At 45.1% G+C, this 15190-nt stretch overlaps 1 protein-coding gene across 1 annotated transcript in view; it reads right to left on the bottom strand.

Moving 5' to 3' along the window:
* The window catches only part of drosha (drosha ribonuclease III), a 155364-nt gene that overhangs the window by 70213 nt on the left and 69961 nt on the right, over positions 1–15190 (bottom strand). Inside the window, exons 18-22 of the mRNA XM_078539651.1 lie at positions 12268–12406; positions 11202–11262; positions 7350–7409; positions 3296–3395; positions 1923–2025 (exon numbers count right to left, since the gene is read on the bottom strand). Coding sequence (XP_078395777.1) covers positions 1923–2025; positions 3296–3395; positions 7350–7409; positions 11202–11262; positions 12268–12406 — 463 coding nt within the window. The remainder of the gene's footprint in view (positions 1–1922; positions 2026–3295; positions 3396–7349; positions 7410–11201; positions 11263–12267; positions 12407–15190) is intronic.

Below are 15190 nucleotides of genomic sequence, written 5' to 3'. Positions count from 1 at the left end.
TCCATGTGGTGTAAGGACAACCACGGTGCTGTTAGGAAGGGAATTCCAGGATTTTGACCCAGCGACAGTGAAGGTACGGCGATACAGTTCCAAGTCAGGATGGTGTGTGGCTTGGCGGGGAACTTCCAGGTGGTGGTGTTCCCATGTGTCTGCTGGCTTTGTCCTTCTAGGTGGCAGAGATCACAGATTTGAAGGGTGCAGTCAAAGGTGCCTTGGTAAGCTGCTGCAATGCATCTCGTAGATGGTACACAATGCTGCCACTGTGAGTCAGTGATGGAAGGAGTGAATGTTGTGGATGGGGTGCCTATCAAGTGGGCTGCTTTGTTCTGGATGGTGTTGAGCTTCTTGAGTGTTGTTGGAGCTGCACTCATCCAGGAAAGTGTTCCATCATTCTGCTGACCTGTGCCTTGTAGATGGTGGACAGGCTTTGGGGAGTCAGGCCATGGGTTACTCGTCGCAGGATTCCTAGCCTCTGACCTGCTCTTGTAACCACAGTATTTATATGGCTGGTCCAGCTCAGTTTCTGATCAATGGTAACAACCCAGGATGTTGATAGTGGATATTCAGCAATGGTAATGCAATTGAATGTCAAGCAGGAGATGGTTAGATTTTCTCTTGTTGGAGATGGTAATTGCCTGGCACTTGTGTGGCATGAATGTTACTTGTCACTTGTCAGCCCAAGCCTGGATATTGTCCAGGTCTTGCTGAATATGAACATAGACTGCTTCAGTATCTGAGGAGACACGAATTGTGCTGAACATTGTGCAATCATCAGTGTAAATCCCCACTTCTGACCTTATGATGGAGGGCAGGTCATTGATGAAGCAGCTGAAGATGGTTGGGCCTAGGACACTAACCTGAGGAACTCCTGCAGCGATGTCCCAGGACTGAGATGAGAGGACTATGCTAGGTATGACTCCAACCTGTGGAGAGTTTTTCTCCCGATTCCCACTGACTTCAATTTTGCTAGGGCTCCTTAATGCCACACTCGGTCAAATGCTGCCTGGATGTCAAGGGCAGTCACTCTCACCTCACCTTGGGAGTTCAGCTCCTTTGTCCATGTTTGAATCAAGGCTATAATGAGGTCAGGAGCTGAGTGGCCCTGGTGGGAGCCAAACTGAGCATCAGTAAGCAGGTTATTGCTATGTAAGTGCCGCTTGATAGCACTGTCTAGGACACTTTCCATCGCTTTGCTGATGATCAAGAGTCGACTAATGGGGTGGTATTGGCTGGGTTGGATTTGTCTTGTTTTATGTGTACAGGACATACCTGAACAATTTTCCACATTGCCAAAATATAATATTATATTTCCTGACTAGTTCTTGGTTGGTGCATGGCTCATTATTGGGAGTGCAAATCTGGTAAACTTCACCTCTGTCTGTCTTCCCTCCGTCCTCATTCTGAGGGTTAGCTGCACTATGAACAATCTTTCTCCACTGATTTCTATTCTCAACTGCACTCACTGCCCATCCCATAAAGAGGCCAGTCCACATTCTGATATTATCCATCCCAGCCATCTTGGATCTTCCTTGCGCACGTTTTCCAGGTGTTCGGCCTTGCATTACCTCTTATTCCAAACATTCCCCTCCCGTTCCCATCACCTGCCCAAAACACAGGAGCTCGACATCACTGCCTCAAACAAGTTCCTCTTAACACCAGCTGTCTCGAGCACTCACTCGTTTGCCCGTTTTGCCCTCTACAGCATTTGAAACAGTCGTACAAAACTAAGCAAAGGCTTGTAGTGAGCATCTGAAACAAATAAGCCCGCAGATCTCCGAGTTTTTTGGTTTCTGACAAAAATGCCAATTGCACAGAAATCCTAGAAGCGACGCCTGTAAATTCCCTCATCCATCGCGCTGCCCACTCTATACAGCGCTCCTCCGAAGCCATAACTTTCACCGGTACAACCCGTATTTAATTACCTATCAGGGCTTCAAAGCAATTAGCCATAGCGTGACGTAGGTCAGATTCCCTACAGAGGTCAGGTCCATGGGCGTACAGCATGAAACGGTCCAATTCCAACTTCTGTGGGAAGAAATAAAAATCAAAATTGATACATATTTGCTCAGAAAGGAGCTCCATTAATGGGTGGAACAGTGTTTATGGCCAATCCAAGGCTTTGAGAGATCAAATCCAACCCAAGAAAGTAAAAAAAACTTGCATTTCTATAGCGCCTTTCACAACCTCAGGACATCCCAAAGTGCTTTGCAGCCAACTAAGTAGTTTTGAAGTTTAGTTACTGTTGCAATGTAGGAAACATCACAACCAATTTGCACCACAGCAAGCTCCCACAAACAGCAATAAGTTAGTAAGTAGATTTTTCCGTCGGTGTTAAATGAAGGATAAATATTGGCCAAAACGCCAGGAAGATCTCTCCTGCTCTTCTTCCAAATCGTGCCATTGGATCTTTTGCATCCGCCTGAGGGGGCAGGCGGGACCTCAGTTTAACGTCTCATCCAAAAGGCCGCACCTCAGACAGTGCTGCACTCCTCCAGTGCTTCATTGGGGTGTCAACATAGATTTTTGTGCTCAAATCTCTAGAGTGGGATTTGAACCCACAAGCCGGAGGTGAGGATGCTACCCACTGAGCCTCCATGGGTTTTAGCAAAAGGAAAAATGTCCTTACAGAGCAACTGACTGGAGTACAGTGAACAGATCTGGTCTCCTTAACTAAGGAGATGATCTACTTGCCTTTGAGGTGGTTCAACAGAGGTTCACTAGATTGATTCCTAGGATAAGAGGATTTCCCTATGAGGAGAGATTGAGAAGAATGGACCAATAGTTTTTAGAGTTTAGAAGAATGAGAGGCGATCTCACTGAAATATATGAAATTCTTAGAGGGTTTGACACAGTAGATGCTGAGAGAACATTCCCCCTGGCTGGAGAGTCTAGAACACAGGGGCATAGTCTCAGAATTAGGGGTTTGCCATGTAGGACTGAGATGAGGGGCAATTTCTTCATTCAAAGGGTTGGGAATATTTGGAATTCTCTAACCTAGAGAACTGTGGATGCTCAATCGCGGAGTGTATTCAAAACTGAGATTGTTAAAGACTTTGGCCATTAAGGGAATCAAGGGTTATGGAGATTGGGCGGGAAAGTAGAGTTGAGATGAAAGATCAGCCATGATCTTCCTGAATGACTGAAATGGAACATCTGGCTTGGAAAACTGCTTTAAATGAACTGAGGGTTTGACATTTGTATTATGATTTACAACACTAGCCAACAAGTCCAAGAGTCCCAGGGAGAGAGAACTGTGCACCAATACAATGGACCTTGTGTAACTCATAATACTGACCTTGGCGAGCATAGCAAGGTGCTGGTTCTGCACTATTGCTGTGCGGTAGGTCGCTAGCCCACCTTCCTCCAGATTTGGGAACAGAAAGTACAAGTGCACGCTGAAAGCAGAAAGAAGCAAATTCAACAGGGTGACACTGAGGCGACAATTAACACATCAATCATTCTTTGTAATGCTGCCTTCATCAGGTGATGACGTTACCATTTATGCTTAGAATCTATTGTACACAATCTGATAAAGTTATCATTCTCCCAAATTACTGCACTGATAACTGAAATTTTTTTATGCACGCTCAAGCATTTCCTACAGGACAAGACGTCATCTTTACATAACTATTATCACATCATTTTGAATATTTCTCATTAAAACAGAAAATGTACAACTCGCATTGAGATAGCACCCTTCGGGCAGTCAGGCATCTCAAAAGCACTTCACAAGAATGATATTCAGCAAAATTTGACACTGAACCACATAAGGAGATATTAGATTAGATGATCAACAGCTCGGTCAAAGTCTGAAAGTCAAGGTTTCGAAGAGTGTCTGGAAGGAGGAGAGAGAGAGGCGGAGAGGTTTAAAGCGGGAATTCCGATGCTTAGAGCCCAAGATGCTTAAGGCACGGCTGCCGCTAGTGGAGCGATTAAGGTCGGGCACGTGCCAGAATCCAGAATTAGGAACGCAGATATTTTGGAGGGTTGTCGGGCTGTAGGAGATTACAGAGACCATGGAGGGATTTGAAAACACAGAGGAGAATTTTGAAATTGGCTCCTGGTCCGACAACACCTCAGTGTAGGTTAAATAGAAAACGTATGTTACAAAGCTCAAACGTGAACAATTTAAAAATTTTGCACCTTCTTCCCCTCGTTTCTCCACATCCCAAACTGACCCTGGCTTAGGGGTCACACGTGCTTTTGGAACTCCCTGCTCATCCAGGAAGGTCTTTGGACTGACAACATCTTCCATTGAAGGTGTCCATTTTCCACTTCACACCTCCCGTTAACAATGTGACTGAGAGCAGCTATGCTGAGGGCAGGATCATGGGTATGGCAGCCTTTAGTCTATCATTCCACGACATTTTAGCCAAGTTTCTGACATGCTGTGCTTCAAACATTCTTAAAGCACACCTGTCTCCCTCTGAACTTGCTGTCCTCTGTTCTCAAACCTGCTGACAAGGGTGGGCTGTTGTTTTCTAGCGTACTGACCGCTACCTTGCAGAGGCTGAGTGCCAACTCTCAGACGCTTCTTCCCACCTCCCCTGGACCATGGCCCCGCTAACCAAGCATCAAGCCATTGTTTCCAGGACTGACACTGACCTCATCTGCTGTGGAGATCTTCCCTCCACAGCTTCCCACCAGCTTATAGTCTCCCCCAACTCCAAACAGACGACTTCTACCTCCTTCCCAAAAATCAATAAGCAGAACTCTCTTGGCAGACTCATCATTTAAGCCTGTTCTTGTCCCACTGAACTTGTTTTCTTCCTATCTTGACTCTGTTTTTTCTCCCTTTGCCCAGTCTCTTCCCACCTACATCTATGACTCTTCTGACAATCTACATCATTTCAAGAATTTCCAGTTCCCTGGCCCTAACCACCTCCTCTTCACTATTGTCATGAAGAGATTAATGTCAATAATATTATTGGAAGTGATTTTTTTTTTAATAGAGTTTAGTGATGTCTGTGTCTGTGTGTGTGTATGTGTGTGTGTCTTAATTGGATTAAAGCCAGCTAGCCTGGGTGCTTTGATGTGTAGTAGTTTTGAGATGTTAATTGGGGAAACAGTAAGGAAGTTAGAAGGTAAAGTGTACATTTGCATTTGTTGAATTAAACCATTCAAAAGGATGGGTGAAGTCTTGCACCTAGCTAGAAGATGCCAAGCAATGTGTTTATTTTTTTTCAGCTTACTAATAAAATTGGTGGAACGAAAGGATATTAGTGTTAGAAGATGTAACATTTAAAAACCTAGTAATACAATGTGAAATTTACTTTGAAAGGAAAAGCCAAGTATAAACAGAAATAAGTTTGTGTGTGCAAAGCAGGGGCATTTAAGGTCTAATCAGCCTGTACATCTGTAACTGTGTCTGCAAGGAACCTCATTTTGAATTTGTAAAGTCAAATGTGCTTTGCCTGGGGTCTTTTTAAATCTATAAGTTTTACTGTTGCCTTAACGGGGGTGTAACTGAGAGTCAGATTAATATGGGGATTTTTGTAGTTATTATAGTAGTAATGTTGTAGACGTATGTGTGTGCTTACAATTTTTCTTGAAGTAATAAATGTTTTAGTTTTATAAAAAACCTCTTGAGACTCGGTGGTCTTACTACTGCTGAATTCAAAGCCTGCATCTTGAAACATACAAATTGCAAAAATGGGTTATGACAGTTGTTTCAAGTTTCCCTCTGGGATTTGAGCAACTCAGCCTTTACCGTCAGCTGTGTCATAATACTTTGGATATCCAATCTCTCTACACCTCCATCCCCCACCAGGATGGTTGAAGGGCTCGCCGCTTCTTCCTTGAACAGAGGCCTGAACAATCCCCATCCATCACCACCCTCCTCTGCCTGGCTGAACTTGGTCTCTCACTGAACAGTTTCTCCTTCAACTTGTCTCACTTCCTTCAAATAAAAGGTGTTGCTATGGGAACCCGCATATCCGGAACTGGAAACTTCTTCAACTTTGCTTCCAATATACATCCTTCTCTCACCTTCACAAGGTCCATCTCCAGTACTTTCATTCCCTTCCTCAGCTTGTCTGTTTCCATTTCTGGAGGCAGGCCATCTACTGGTATTCTTTATAAGCGCACCGACCCCCACAGTTATTTCGACTATGTTTCCTCACACTCTGCCTCCTGTAAGGACGCCATTCGATTCTCCCAGTTTCTCTGTCTCCAACACATCTGTTCTGATGATGTAATCTACCACAACAGTGCAGCTGACATGCATTCCTTTCTTCTCAACCCCTCCACTATGACTGACAGTGACCACCTACTTCCCGCACTTATGCTCTCGCCCCTTCCCCTCCCTCCTGGAGCCGCAATAGGGTTCCCGCTGTACTCACGAACTACCCCACCATCATCCACATTCAAAGGATCATCTTCTGCCATTTCCGTCACCTCCAACACATCTTCCCTTCCCTTCCCCTCCCCTGTCAGCATTCTGAAGGGACCATTCCCTCCGTGACACCCTGGTCCTCAATCACCCCCAACACGTTACCCCTTCCCACAGCATCTCCCCTTCCAGTTGCAGGACATGTAATACCTGCCCTTTTACCTCCACTCACTGCCCAAGACCCAACCACTCCTTCCAGCTCAAGCAGTGATTTACTTAATCCTCTTTCAATTCAGTATACTGTACTTGCTGCTCCCAATGTGGTCTCCTCTACATTGGGGAGACCAAAGCCAGATTGGGTGATGGCTTCGCGGAACGCCTCCGCTCAGTCCGCAACTATGAACCCCAGCTTGGTATTTTAATCCAGCACCTTGCTCCAACGCTCACATTTCTGTCATCGGTCTGCTCCAGTGAAGCTCAAGGCAAGCTAGAGCAACAGAACCTCAGCTTCCGATTGGGCACTTCTGAACTCAACATTGAGTTCAACAATTTCAGGCATTGAGCTCCGTCTGATTCTGGTTTTTTTGGCCACGTGCTGGTCTGAATCTTGTTTTTCAAGTTTTTGCTTTCCGCTCTTTATTGTTCTGCCATTAGCACTCGCTCTAGACAAATGTTTTGTTTCTTTATTACAACCATTACCATTCCCTTTGCCATTTGCTCCATGACATCCTTGTAATCGCTCCCACTCTCTACCATTTCCCAGACCTTCCCTTTTGTTCTTCCTCCCCCTCCCCCCATTTCAACAGCGTAAAACCCCTCACGTTGCCGCCTTGCTTGGGTTCTGAAGAAGAGTGAAATTCTACTCGAAATGTTAATGCTGTTTCTCTCTCTCCAGAAATGCTGCAGGAGCTGCTGAGTTTATCCCAGTATTTTGTTTTTGTTTTACATTAAGAATACACACTGTAATGAAAATCATCGCTACAAATTAAAACTAAATGGATGAATGTCAAATTCCTACCTTGTTAAAAACTCAACCACTGCATCTCCCAAAAACTCCAGTCGTTCGTTATGGTTAATCCTTCACAAAGAAACAAAAAAAAGTGTAACTATTAATTTAAATCTTAACATAATCTGCAATTAACGAGTGAGATTCACATGTGTAGCATGTTATTTATTTTTTAAAAAAGTAAACACCAATCCTGATCTCAATTGCATATTACAGATAAACTGAAGGAATGAGTGGCCCCATTATGCAGCCTGTCCCACTGTCCATTCCACCAAAATCAACAGAAAGGCGATTGCTCAGAGCGTTTAGCAGCCGGCCAATCCACCATTGCCCATTCTCCTTTCCCAATAAGTGGAGATGGATTAGTAAGGCGAAGGCTAGGCCAGCGCCCAATACTTGATTTAAAAAAATTAGAAACAAACACATTTGTGTTATGATGTGGCAGATGATGTGTGCCTTTTTTCTGGGGAGACAATGGCATCATTGTAATATCACTGGGTGAGTAATCCAGAGGCCCAGGCGAATACTCTGGTAGAATTTAAATTCAATTAATTTTTAAAAACCTGGAATTGAAAGCTAGGCTCAGTAATGGGTGACCATGAAACTATCACCGATTGTTATAAAACCATCTGGTTCACTAATGCCCTTAGGGAAGGAAACCTCCAATCCTTACCCAATCTGGCCTACATGTGACTCCAGACCCACAGCAATGTGGTTGATTCTTAACTGTTCTCAAGGGGAAGGAAACAAATGCTGGTCTTGCCAGAGACACCCACATCCCATGAACCAATCATTAAAAAAAAATGAACAGTAGGGTGCGTTGTCTGAAGGCCTTCCCCCCACCCCCTGCAGATGGGCTTGTGGCCTATATATGTGAAAAGGAAAGCAGTCCGAACCAGAGATTTACACACCCATTAATTTGACTTTCTGCTGCAAACCTGTAGCTAGAAGGGATTATTAGAAAGAGACTTTACAACCATATTAACAGGGAGAAAGGGGGATTTGAGATACTTCACATGGCTTATGGAAAAGACGCTAAACCTGGCAGAAAGGAAGTTACAAAGTTGATTGCCGATTGACAATGTGTATCTCAATTTTCAAAATGGTACTGACGGTGCAACACAAGAGGTTGTGGAGTAAAGCTGAGCCCTGAGGGATTTGCAGGCAGGTTATGGGTTGGCGAAGGGACTTACAGGTTATTAATGCTTCTGGTGTTGCCTGGGGACCAGTCACTAGCCAAGTCCTGCACAGGTTAATGTTGGACTCATTGTTCCTCATCAGCTTTCTCAATGATCTGTATGAGGACAAGAGGGGAAGAGACCGCCTGCTTGCAGATGACAGAACAATAAGTGTATTTTCTGGTTTTATTTCAAGTCTTCCCCCCCAGCCCACAAGCCTGCCTCACCTTTACCATTTTCAGGTTTTTTTTAATATTCTTTATGTAAAAATTACAACATCTAAATAGCAGAAGTTGAAAGATTGGATTTGTCAACTGGATCATCAATCTGGTAACTATTAAATATGAATAGATGGACAATTGGGTTGTTGAAGAATTTTCATGGTGGCACGTGCTAAATTGCGATGATGACACGAATAAAACAAGCAATCATAATTCAGAACATAATTACAGAAAATTATTAAAATAAAAACAAGTATAAAATAATAAAAGGATTGCACAATGGTGAACATTACAGTATACAATATGTTGCAAGATGCAAGTCTCCTTAATTTACAGAATAACAATGCAAGGTCTACTGCGCAATGCATTTGGTATTAAAGTCCATAAATCATATGTTGTCAGGTTGAGTTCATCAAATTCTCAATCATTTACATACTATTTATGAGTTTTATAAAGTAGGGGACTGTGTTGTCACGTCAACAACTTGTTCTTTATCTTATTTTCAGTACAGTGTCTTTCCTAAACTAGACAAAACCTCAAAACCTATTACCAGCACTAACTTCTCCGGGACTGCCATATCTAAAAATGATGGAAGCAACGTCATTCTGATTGAAGGTTCGCCTTCCCAGCTATTTAAATAAAAGGTTTTAAATGGCAATGAGCTATGTGATGTCCTATGCCTACACGGACCTGACAATGTCCAAATGACCCATGTTCTGCGTCGCCAAGTCCTGTCCACAGCAACTCAATGCAAGTGGCGTCCGTGAATCGAGTCTTCTACGTTCTAGAAAGGGTTATTGTGACTGTATCGTGTCTAGGATGGGAGATTCCCAATTGAAAACACATCCATAAGTTGCTTTAATTACGGCGTCTCAGTGGACCGGACTCCCATGTGTACAACTTTGCACAGAACTGGCTTTCAGGACCAGCTCATGTTGCATAATGCCAATTCCACGCAGTTCTCCATTTCCACCGATCACAAAAACCCATGGAATACTGTACAGTGCGGATGCCATTTTCAGCTTCTGTGCTTCCTCTAGCTCAAGTTTCACTGTTCATTTTTAATGGGCAGAAAGCCATGCGTTAAGAAGCAAAGCAAAAGGCAGAAAATCACACGTCTATTAAGAATATGCAGAGCTCTCCAATTTTGAACAAAGGCAGATGGTGCGGAAATGCCAGCGCTTTATTTAAAGGGTTCGGTTCTGCATCAGTCCCATCTGCCTAAAAGCTTTTGTAAATGCTATCCCTTATGAGCAGATGTGGTGCAAGAACAAAACAGTTCAGACGAGAGAGGTGCCAGTCTGCACATGGAAGAGGAGCTGAAATTGGTTTGCAATTGGAAAATTTTTTTTGAAATACAGCAGATTTGATTGTTTCGCATTGCGAAGTAACTGATCAGTAACTGGTTTAATCTCGAGTAGCAGACTGCAAACTATCATACCGACAACTGCAAAAATCCCGCTCGCTTATGCACAAGTTCAAGAGTACTCTACACAACAAAGGTGGCAGCTTAAACAAACATTTAATGCTTTCCAATTACTGGGAAATGCCTACACACAAGAACTGAAGTAAACTATTAAAAGAAAGACATGCATTTTTATAAAAACAAAAAACTACTGTGGATGCTGGAAATCCAAAACAAAAACAGAATTACCTGGAAAAACTCAGCAGGTCTGGCAGCATCGGCGGAGAAGAAAAGAATTGACATTTCGAGTCCTCATGACCCTTCAGCAGAACTGAGTAAAGTTAGGAGAGGGGTGAAATATAAGCTGGTTTAAAGGGAGGGGGGGATGGGGGAGAGAAGTTGGGGTGGGGGGTGGTTGTAGGGACAAGCAAGCAGTGATAGGAGCAGATAATCAAAAGATGTCACAGACAAAAGGAACAAAGAGGTGTTAAAGGTGGTGATATTATCTAAGAAAATGTGCTAATTAAGAATGGATGGCAGGACACTCAAGGTACAGCTCTATGGGGGTGGGGTGGAAAGACTGACAGGGCATTACAGGTATAGATTTTTATACTCTTAACTGTATATTGTTTAACCTTTTTTTTATTGGGCTCTAACTTCCCTTATTTCTGATTGGGGCAACCAATTTGTGCACAGCAAGCTTCCACAACAGCAATGAGATAATGAGCAGACAATCCTGTTTTTTGTGGCACTGGTCGAGGGTTAAATATGGGCCTGGCTTTTCTTCAAAATTGTGCCATGACATCTTTTACATCCACCCACGAGACCTCGGTTTAACTCATACAAAAAGATGGCACATCCCGTAATGCAGAATACTACACCGGGAGTCACTTGAACCTTCCGACTCAGAGTAGGGAGGGACACCCACTGAGCCATGTGTGGCACATTATGCCTCCAGGAACTGTGAGCCTTCAATGTAGCACTTTTTCCCCCAATAATTAAATAGGGGTGGAAGGAAAGGTCAGTTGCACTTTCTCTAAAAAGAAAATCAAACACATACCTCGAGGGAGCTGGGTCGTCTTGACCAAGGCGTGACATAATGTTTATTAAGGTGTTTATGCCTGTTAAAGAGGAACACGGAAACAGAAAATGCACAGTGATTCACTGACAAAAGATAAGCTCCGAAATACTGGACAGAAGACGCAGTAACTACTGAGTATTGTGGGCCATACCTACAGATTCCCTAGCAATATATAAATGCTAAGATGCTGGAGCACACGGTGGTCTGAAATGTGTGATCCTGTCTCTGAAATTCATAAACCACGTGAATGTTTTGGCTTGCTTGTCCTGTCGAGCTTGCACTTTGAAAGCTTAACCTCACAGAATTGTGCGCTTCACCACAACAAGCAGGGCCAGGGTAAGGGGCCGATCATTTCGGACTGAGATGAGGAGAAATGACTTCGCTCTGAGGGTTGTGAATCTTTGGAATTCTCTAACCCCAGAGGGTCGTGGACGTTCAGTCATAAATTCATTGAAGGCTGTGACAGAGGGGTTCTCGGTCTCTCAGGGAAACAGCGATATGGGGACCGGGCGGGAAAGTGGGGCTGAGACAGAAGGTCAGCCGTGGTGGTTCTGAATGATGGAGCAAAAAAAAAAGGACTCACCAAATCTCACATGATGGATGCTAACTCACTGAGTTCTTTCAAGAGATTGGTCTTGTTACTGGCTGTGAGGCAGACATCGCCTCTTACAAAAACGTAGATACACCTGGGGCAGAATGACCCCCCCTGGGCTAGTTTAAAATCACACTGCCTGGCTTGGAGATGAGTTTCCCTAACATTTTTCCCCCAAATTGGGCTAGGCTTTTTATCAGTTTTGTCACCTCTCCCGGGAGATCACTTGGTTCCAGGTGCAGTGGAGAGTGTATATTTTGTGTGGGACTGACTGGATGGTCCAGAGGGTCTTCGGACCATCCAACTTGTCCCGTGCAAAACATACACCCTCCACTCCACCTGAAACCACATGGTCTCCTGGGAGAGATGAAAACCCAGATTGTATGATGGCTCATAAGCCTCTCCGACATGTTATAAAACCCAACTCCTGTCGCGGCCCAGAGTCCCATTTACCTTTCTTCCTCATGTACATGTGATGAACCTTCCTGTCTCCGTATTTGGGTTGACGGATGCCACAGTTTGACAGAGAGTTTCTCGCGTGATCTGGGTTCATTCCGAAATTTAGATGGTGGCTTGGGTGGGTCATTGCAAGCTAAAGGCAAGTCAGAGATAAGCAAGGACAGAGAGAATTAACCACTCATAAACAAGATCCAACAGAAAGCCCAGGATAAAATACTATCTCTTACCAGCAATTCATAACTCTACCGCTGATTTTCCCAAGATTACTTGTGCGAACTACTACTTGCTTCTAAGTTTAGCACGTCCCGAGTTATACAGAACAACACTTGTTTCAATTATCGCCGTGATAGGCAATCCAGGACTGGGCTAATAATCCAGAGAATGGGAGTTCAAATCCCACCATAGTATTTTAGAGAATTTGTACACTTTTTAAAAAAAAGAAAGGTCTGGAATTTAAAAAGCAGATATCAGTGGAAAATAAAATCACTATGGGCAGGATTTTTACCTCGCCGGGCCGGAGCAGGAGGTAGGCCTGGGATCGGGCCCCGACATCAATCTGGCGCTGGCCGGCCGATTAACAGCCAGCGTGAAACGTGTGCTACCACGCTGAGCGCTGCCGGGGGCAGGAGGAGGGCAAGCGCGGAGGTTTGCGCAAGTGCGCGCAAACAAAAGCTCCCTGGAGGCACAGAGCTGCCGCAGGGAGTTGCAGATCTTCTTAAAAAATCAGCGATTAAAAAAAAACTTACAACCATTTAAAACATGTCACATGAGCAGGGACACGTTACAAACGACATTCCAACATTTTGTATTTTTATTTTTAATTCCCGTTGAAAACAGGATGAGGTTTCGCAAAAATTCCAAAGACGGCCTGGCCGATTCACCTGCCTGGCGGCCGTGAGGTTGGACGGGCAGCGAAAGATCGAATTCAATCAATACTTTAATGGCCGTAGTCGGCCTTGTTAATGGTCGGCGGGCCCGCTACCGACTCCCGCGGGCGCCCGCCGACCGAAATATCTTGCGAGTGCACGATGAGGTCGGGACGATCGCCCGACACCATCAGGCGTCATTTTGCGCTCGAGCAGGTAGGGCGCACGCCCACTGGCTCAGTGAAAAATTCAGCCCCTCTGAATAAGACCATAAGTCGTAGGAGCAGAAATTAGGCCATTCGGCCCATCGAGTCTGCTCCGCCATTCAATCCTGGCTGATAAGTTTCTCAGCCCCATTCTCCCGCCTTCTCTGTCAGATCATCAAAAGGACACAACTGGTAGACTGATGCCCTTTAAGAAAGGAAACCTGCCATCCTTGCACGATCTGTTCAGCGACCCCAGGCCCAACCCAGCGAGGTTGACTCTTAAGTCACCTCTGCCCCGGCCTCACAAGCCAATCAGTTGCATCGAGACAGGGCAACTAGGGATGAGCAACCGATTGCCTACATTCCGAGGATGAATTTAAAATTACTCTCAACATAAAGTTAAATGCAATGTTGCGTTCAATACAATTAGTGAAATCCTGCTTCAAACTTGTACAAGGTCACATATATGCCACATTTAAAAACAAATTATAACCTTTTCACTACTTCACCGATTACGTTCAGAGCCACTCACCTTTCCTGCACTAGTTTGGGAAACATGGGTGCGAGAAGCAGGCCCCGCCCACAAAACTGGCCACACCCTCTCCACCCACCGCGCCCGCCCCCCCCCCACCTCCCCCACCCCCACCACCCCACCCCCCACCCCCCCAGATCGATGACTGAGAGTTTGGAATCCCAGGCCGGAATCTTATGTTGATCAGGCGGGCGCTCAGCCAACCCAAACGCACACAAAATTGCGCGAGACGATGTCGGGCGTGTGTCCGGACATCATCGCGCAGGCGAGCAATATTGAGGTCGGCGGGCGTGCGCGGGAGTCCGATTGCACCCGCCGACAATTAAAGGGCCAAATAAGGCCATTAAAAAGCCTGTTGTCCATGAGTTTACGTTGCCCGTGCGTTTTCACGCTCGTCGCACAGGCAAAACTGGCACGGTTTTAACGAAAGCTCATCCAAGGGCGGGATGAAATGTCTGGGGCGAAATATAGTTTAAAAAAAACACAGCTGGGGACTGACGTATGTTGAGTTCTGCTGTCGGGTGCTTGAATGTGCTGCACGGACACAGTTTGGTGCACGTTCTTCCCGGTCATTTAATCTGCCCAGGTCCGCAGCTCCCAGAGGCAGCTCCGCAGCAGCTGTCTGCCTTCAGGGAGCTCGCTAGAAGTGCCCGCCCGCCCGCAGCCTCGCTGTTGTCGGAGCCCGCCCTCTTCAGCAGCACTGAGGCTTTCTCAGTGCACGTTTCACTTTGGCTGGCCGCTAATTGGCCAGGCGGCACGAAACTGCGTTCAGGGGTCCGATCGCGGGCGGAAGCGCATTGCGTGTCTGTATCTGTGCCCGCCGACCTGGCACACAGGCCAAGTGTGAAATTCAGGCCACACAATAGTGCCGCAGAGGAGGGGAGTGGTGGAGGGGAGGCCATTCAGCCCATCTTTCAAAGAGCAATCTAGTAAGCCCCAGTCCCTGACTCTTTCTCCATGTTGCTTCCTCAAATATTTACCTAATTCTCTTTTGAAAACTATTACTGAATCTGTACCCACCACCCTATCAAGCAGTGCATTCCCAATCCTAACCACTCGTTGGGTAAAATGTTTATCCTCATGTCGCCACTAACAATCACCTGAGTTAATAAAATTAAGCATTTTTTTTTAGGCATAACAATATTAATAGGTGTGTTTTAAAAGCTTTTGAACATAATTGGTTTACAGTTTACAAATAAACTGACTATTTAATCCCAATCTAACTAGGAAATGGCTGTGTGTCGTTTTGAAAAGTCATTACCAGTTGTTTAAAATCGGGTCCCTGGCAGCTGGTGGGTGAGACAACCTGATTA

The sequence above is a fragment of the Cetorhinus maximus genome, chromosome 3 (assembly GCF_964194155.1).
Source record: "Cetorhinus maximus chromosome 3, sCetMax3.hap1.1, whole genome shotgun sequence".
Classification (NCBI taxonomy): Eukaryota; Metazoa; Chordata; class Chondrichthyes; order Lamniformes; family Cetorhinidae; genus Cetorhinus; species Cetorhinus maximus.
Note: the sequence above shows the minus strand (reverse complement) of the source record. Positions and strands in the feature narration are given on the sequence as shown.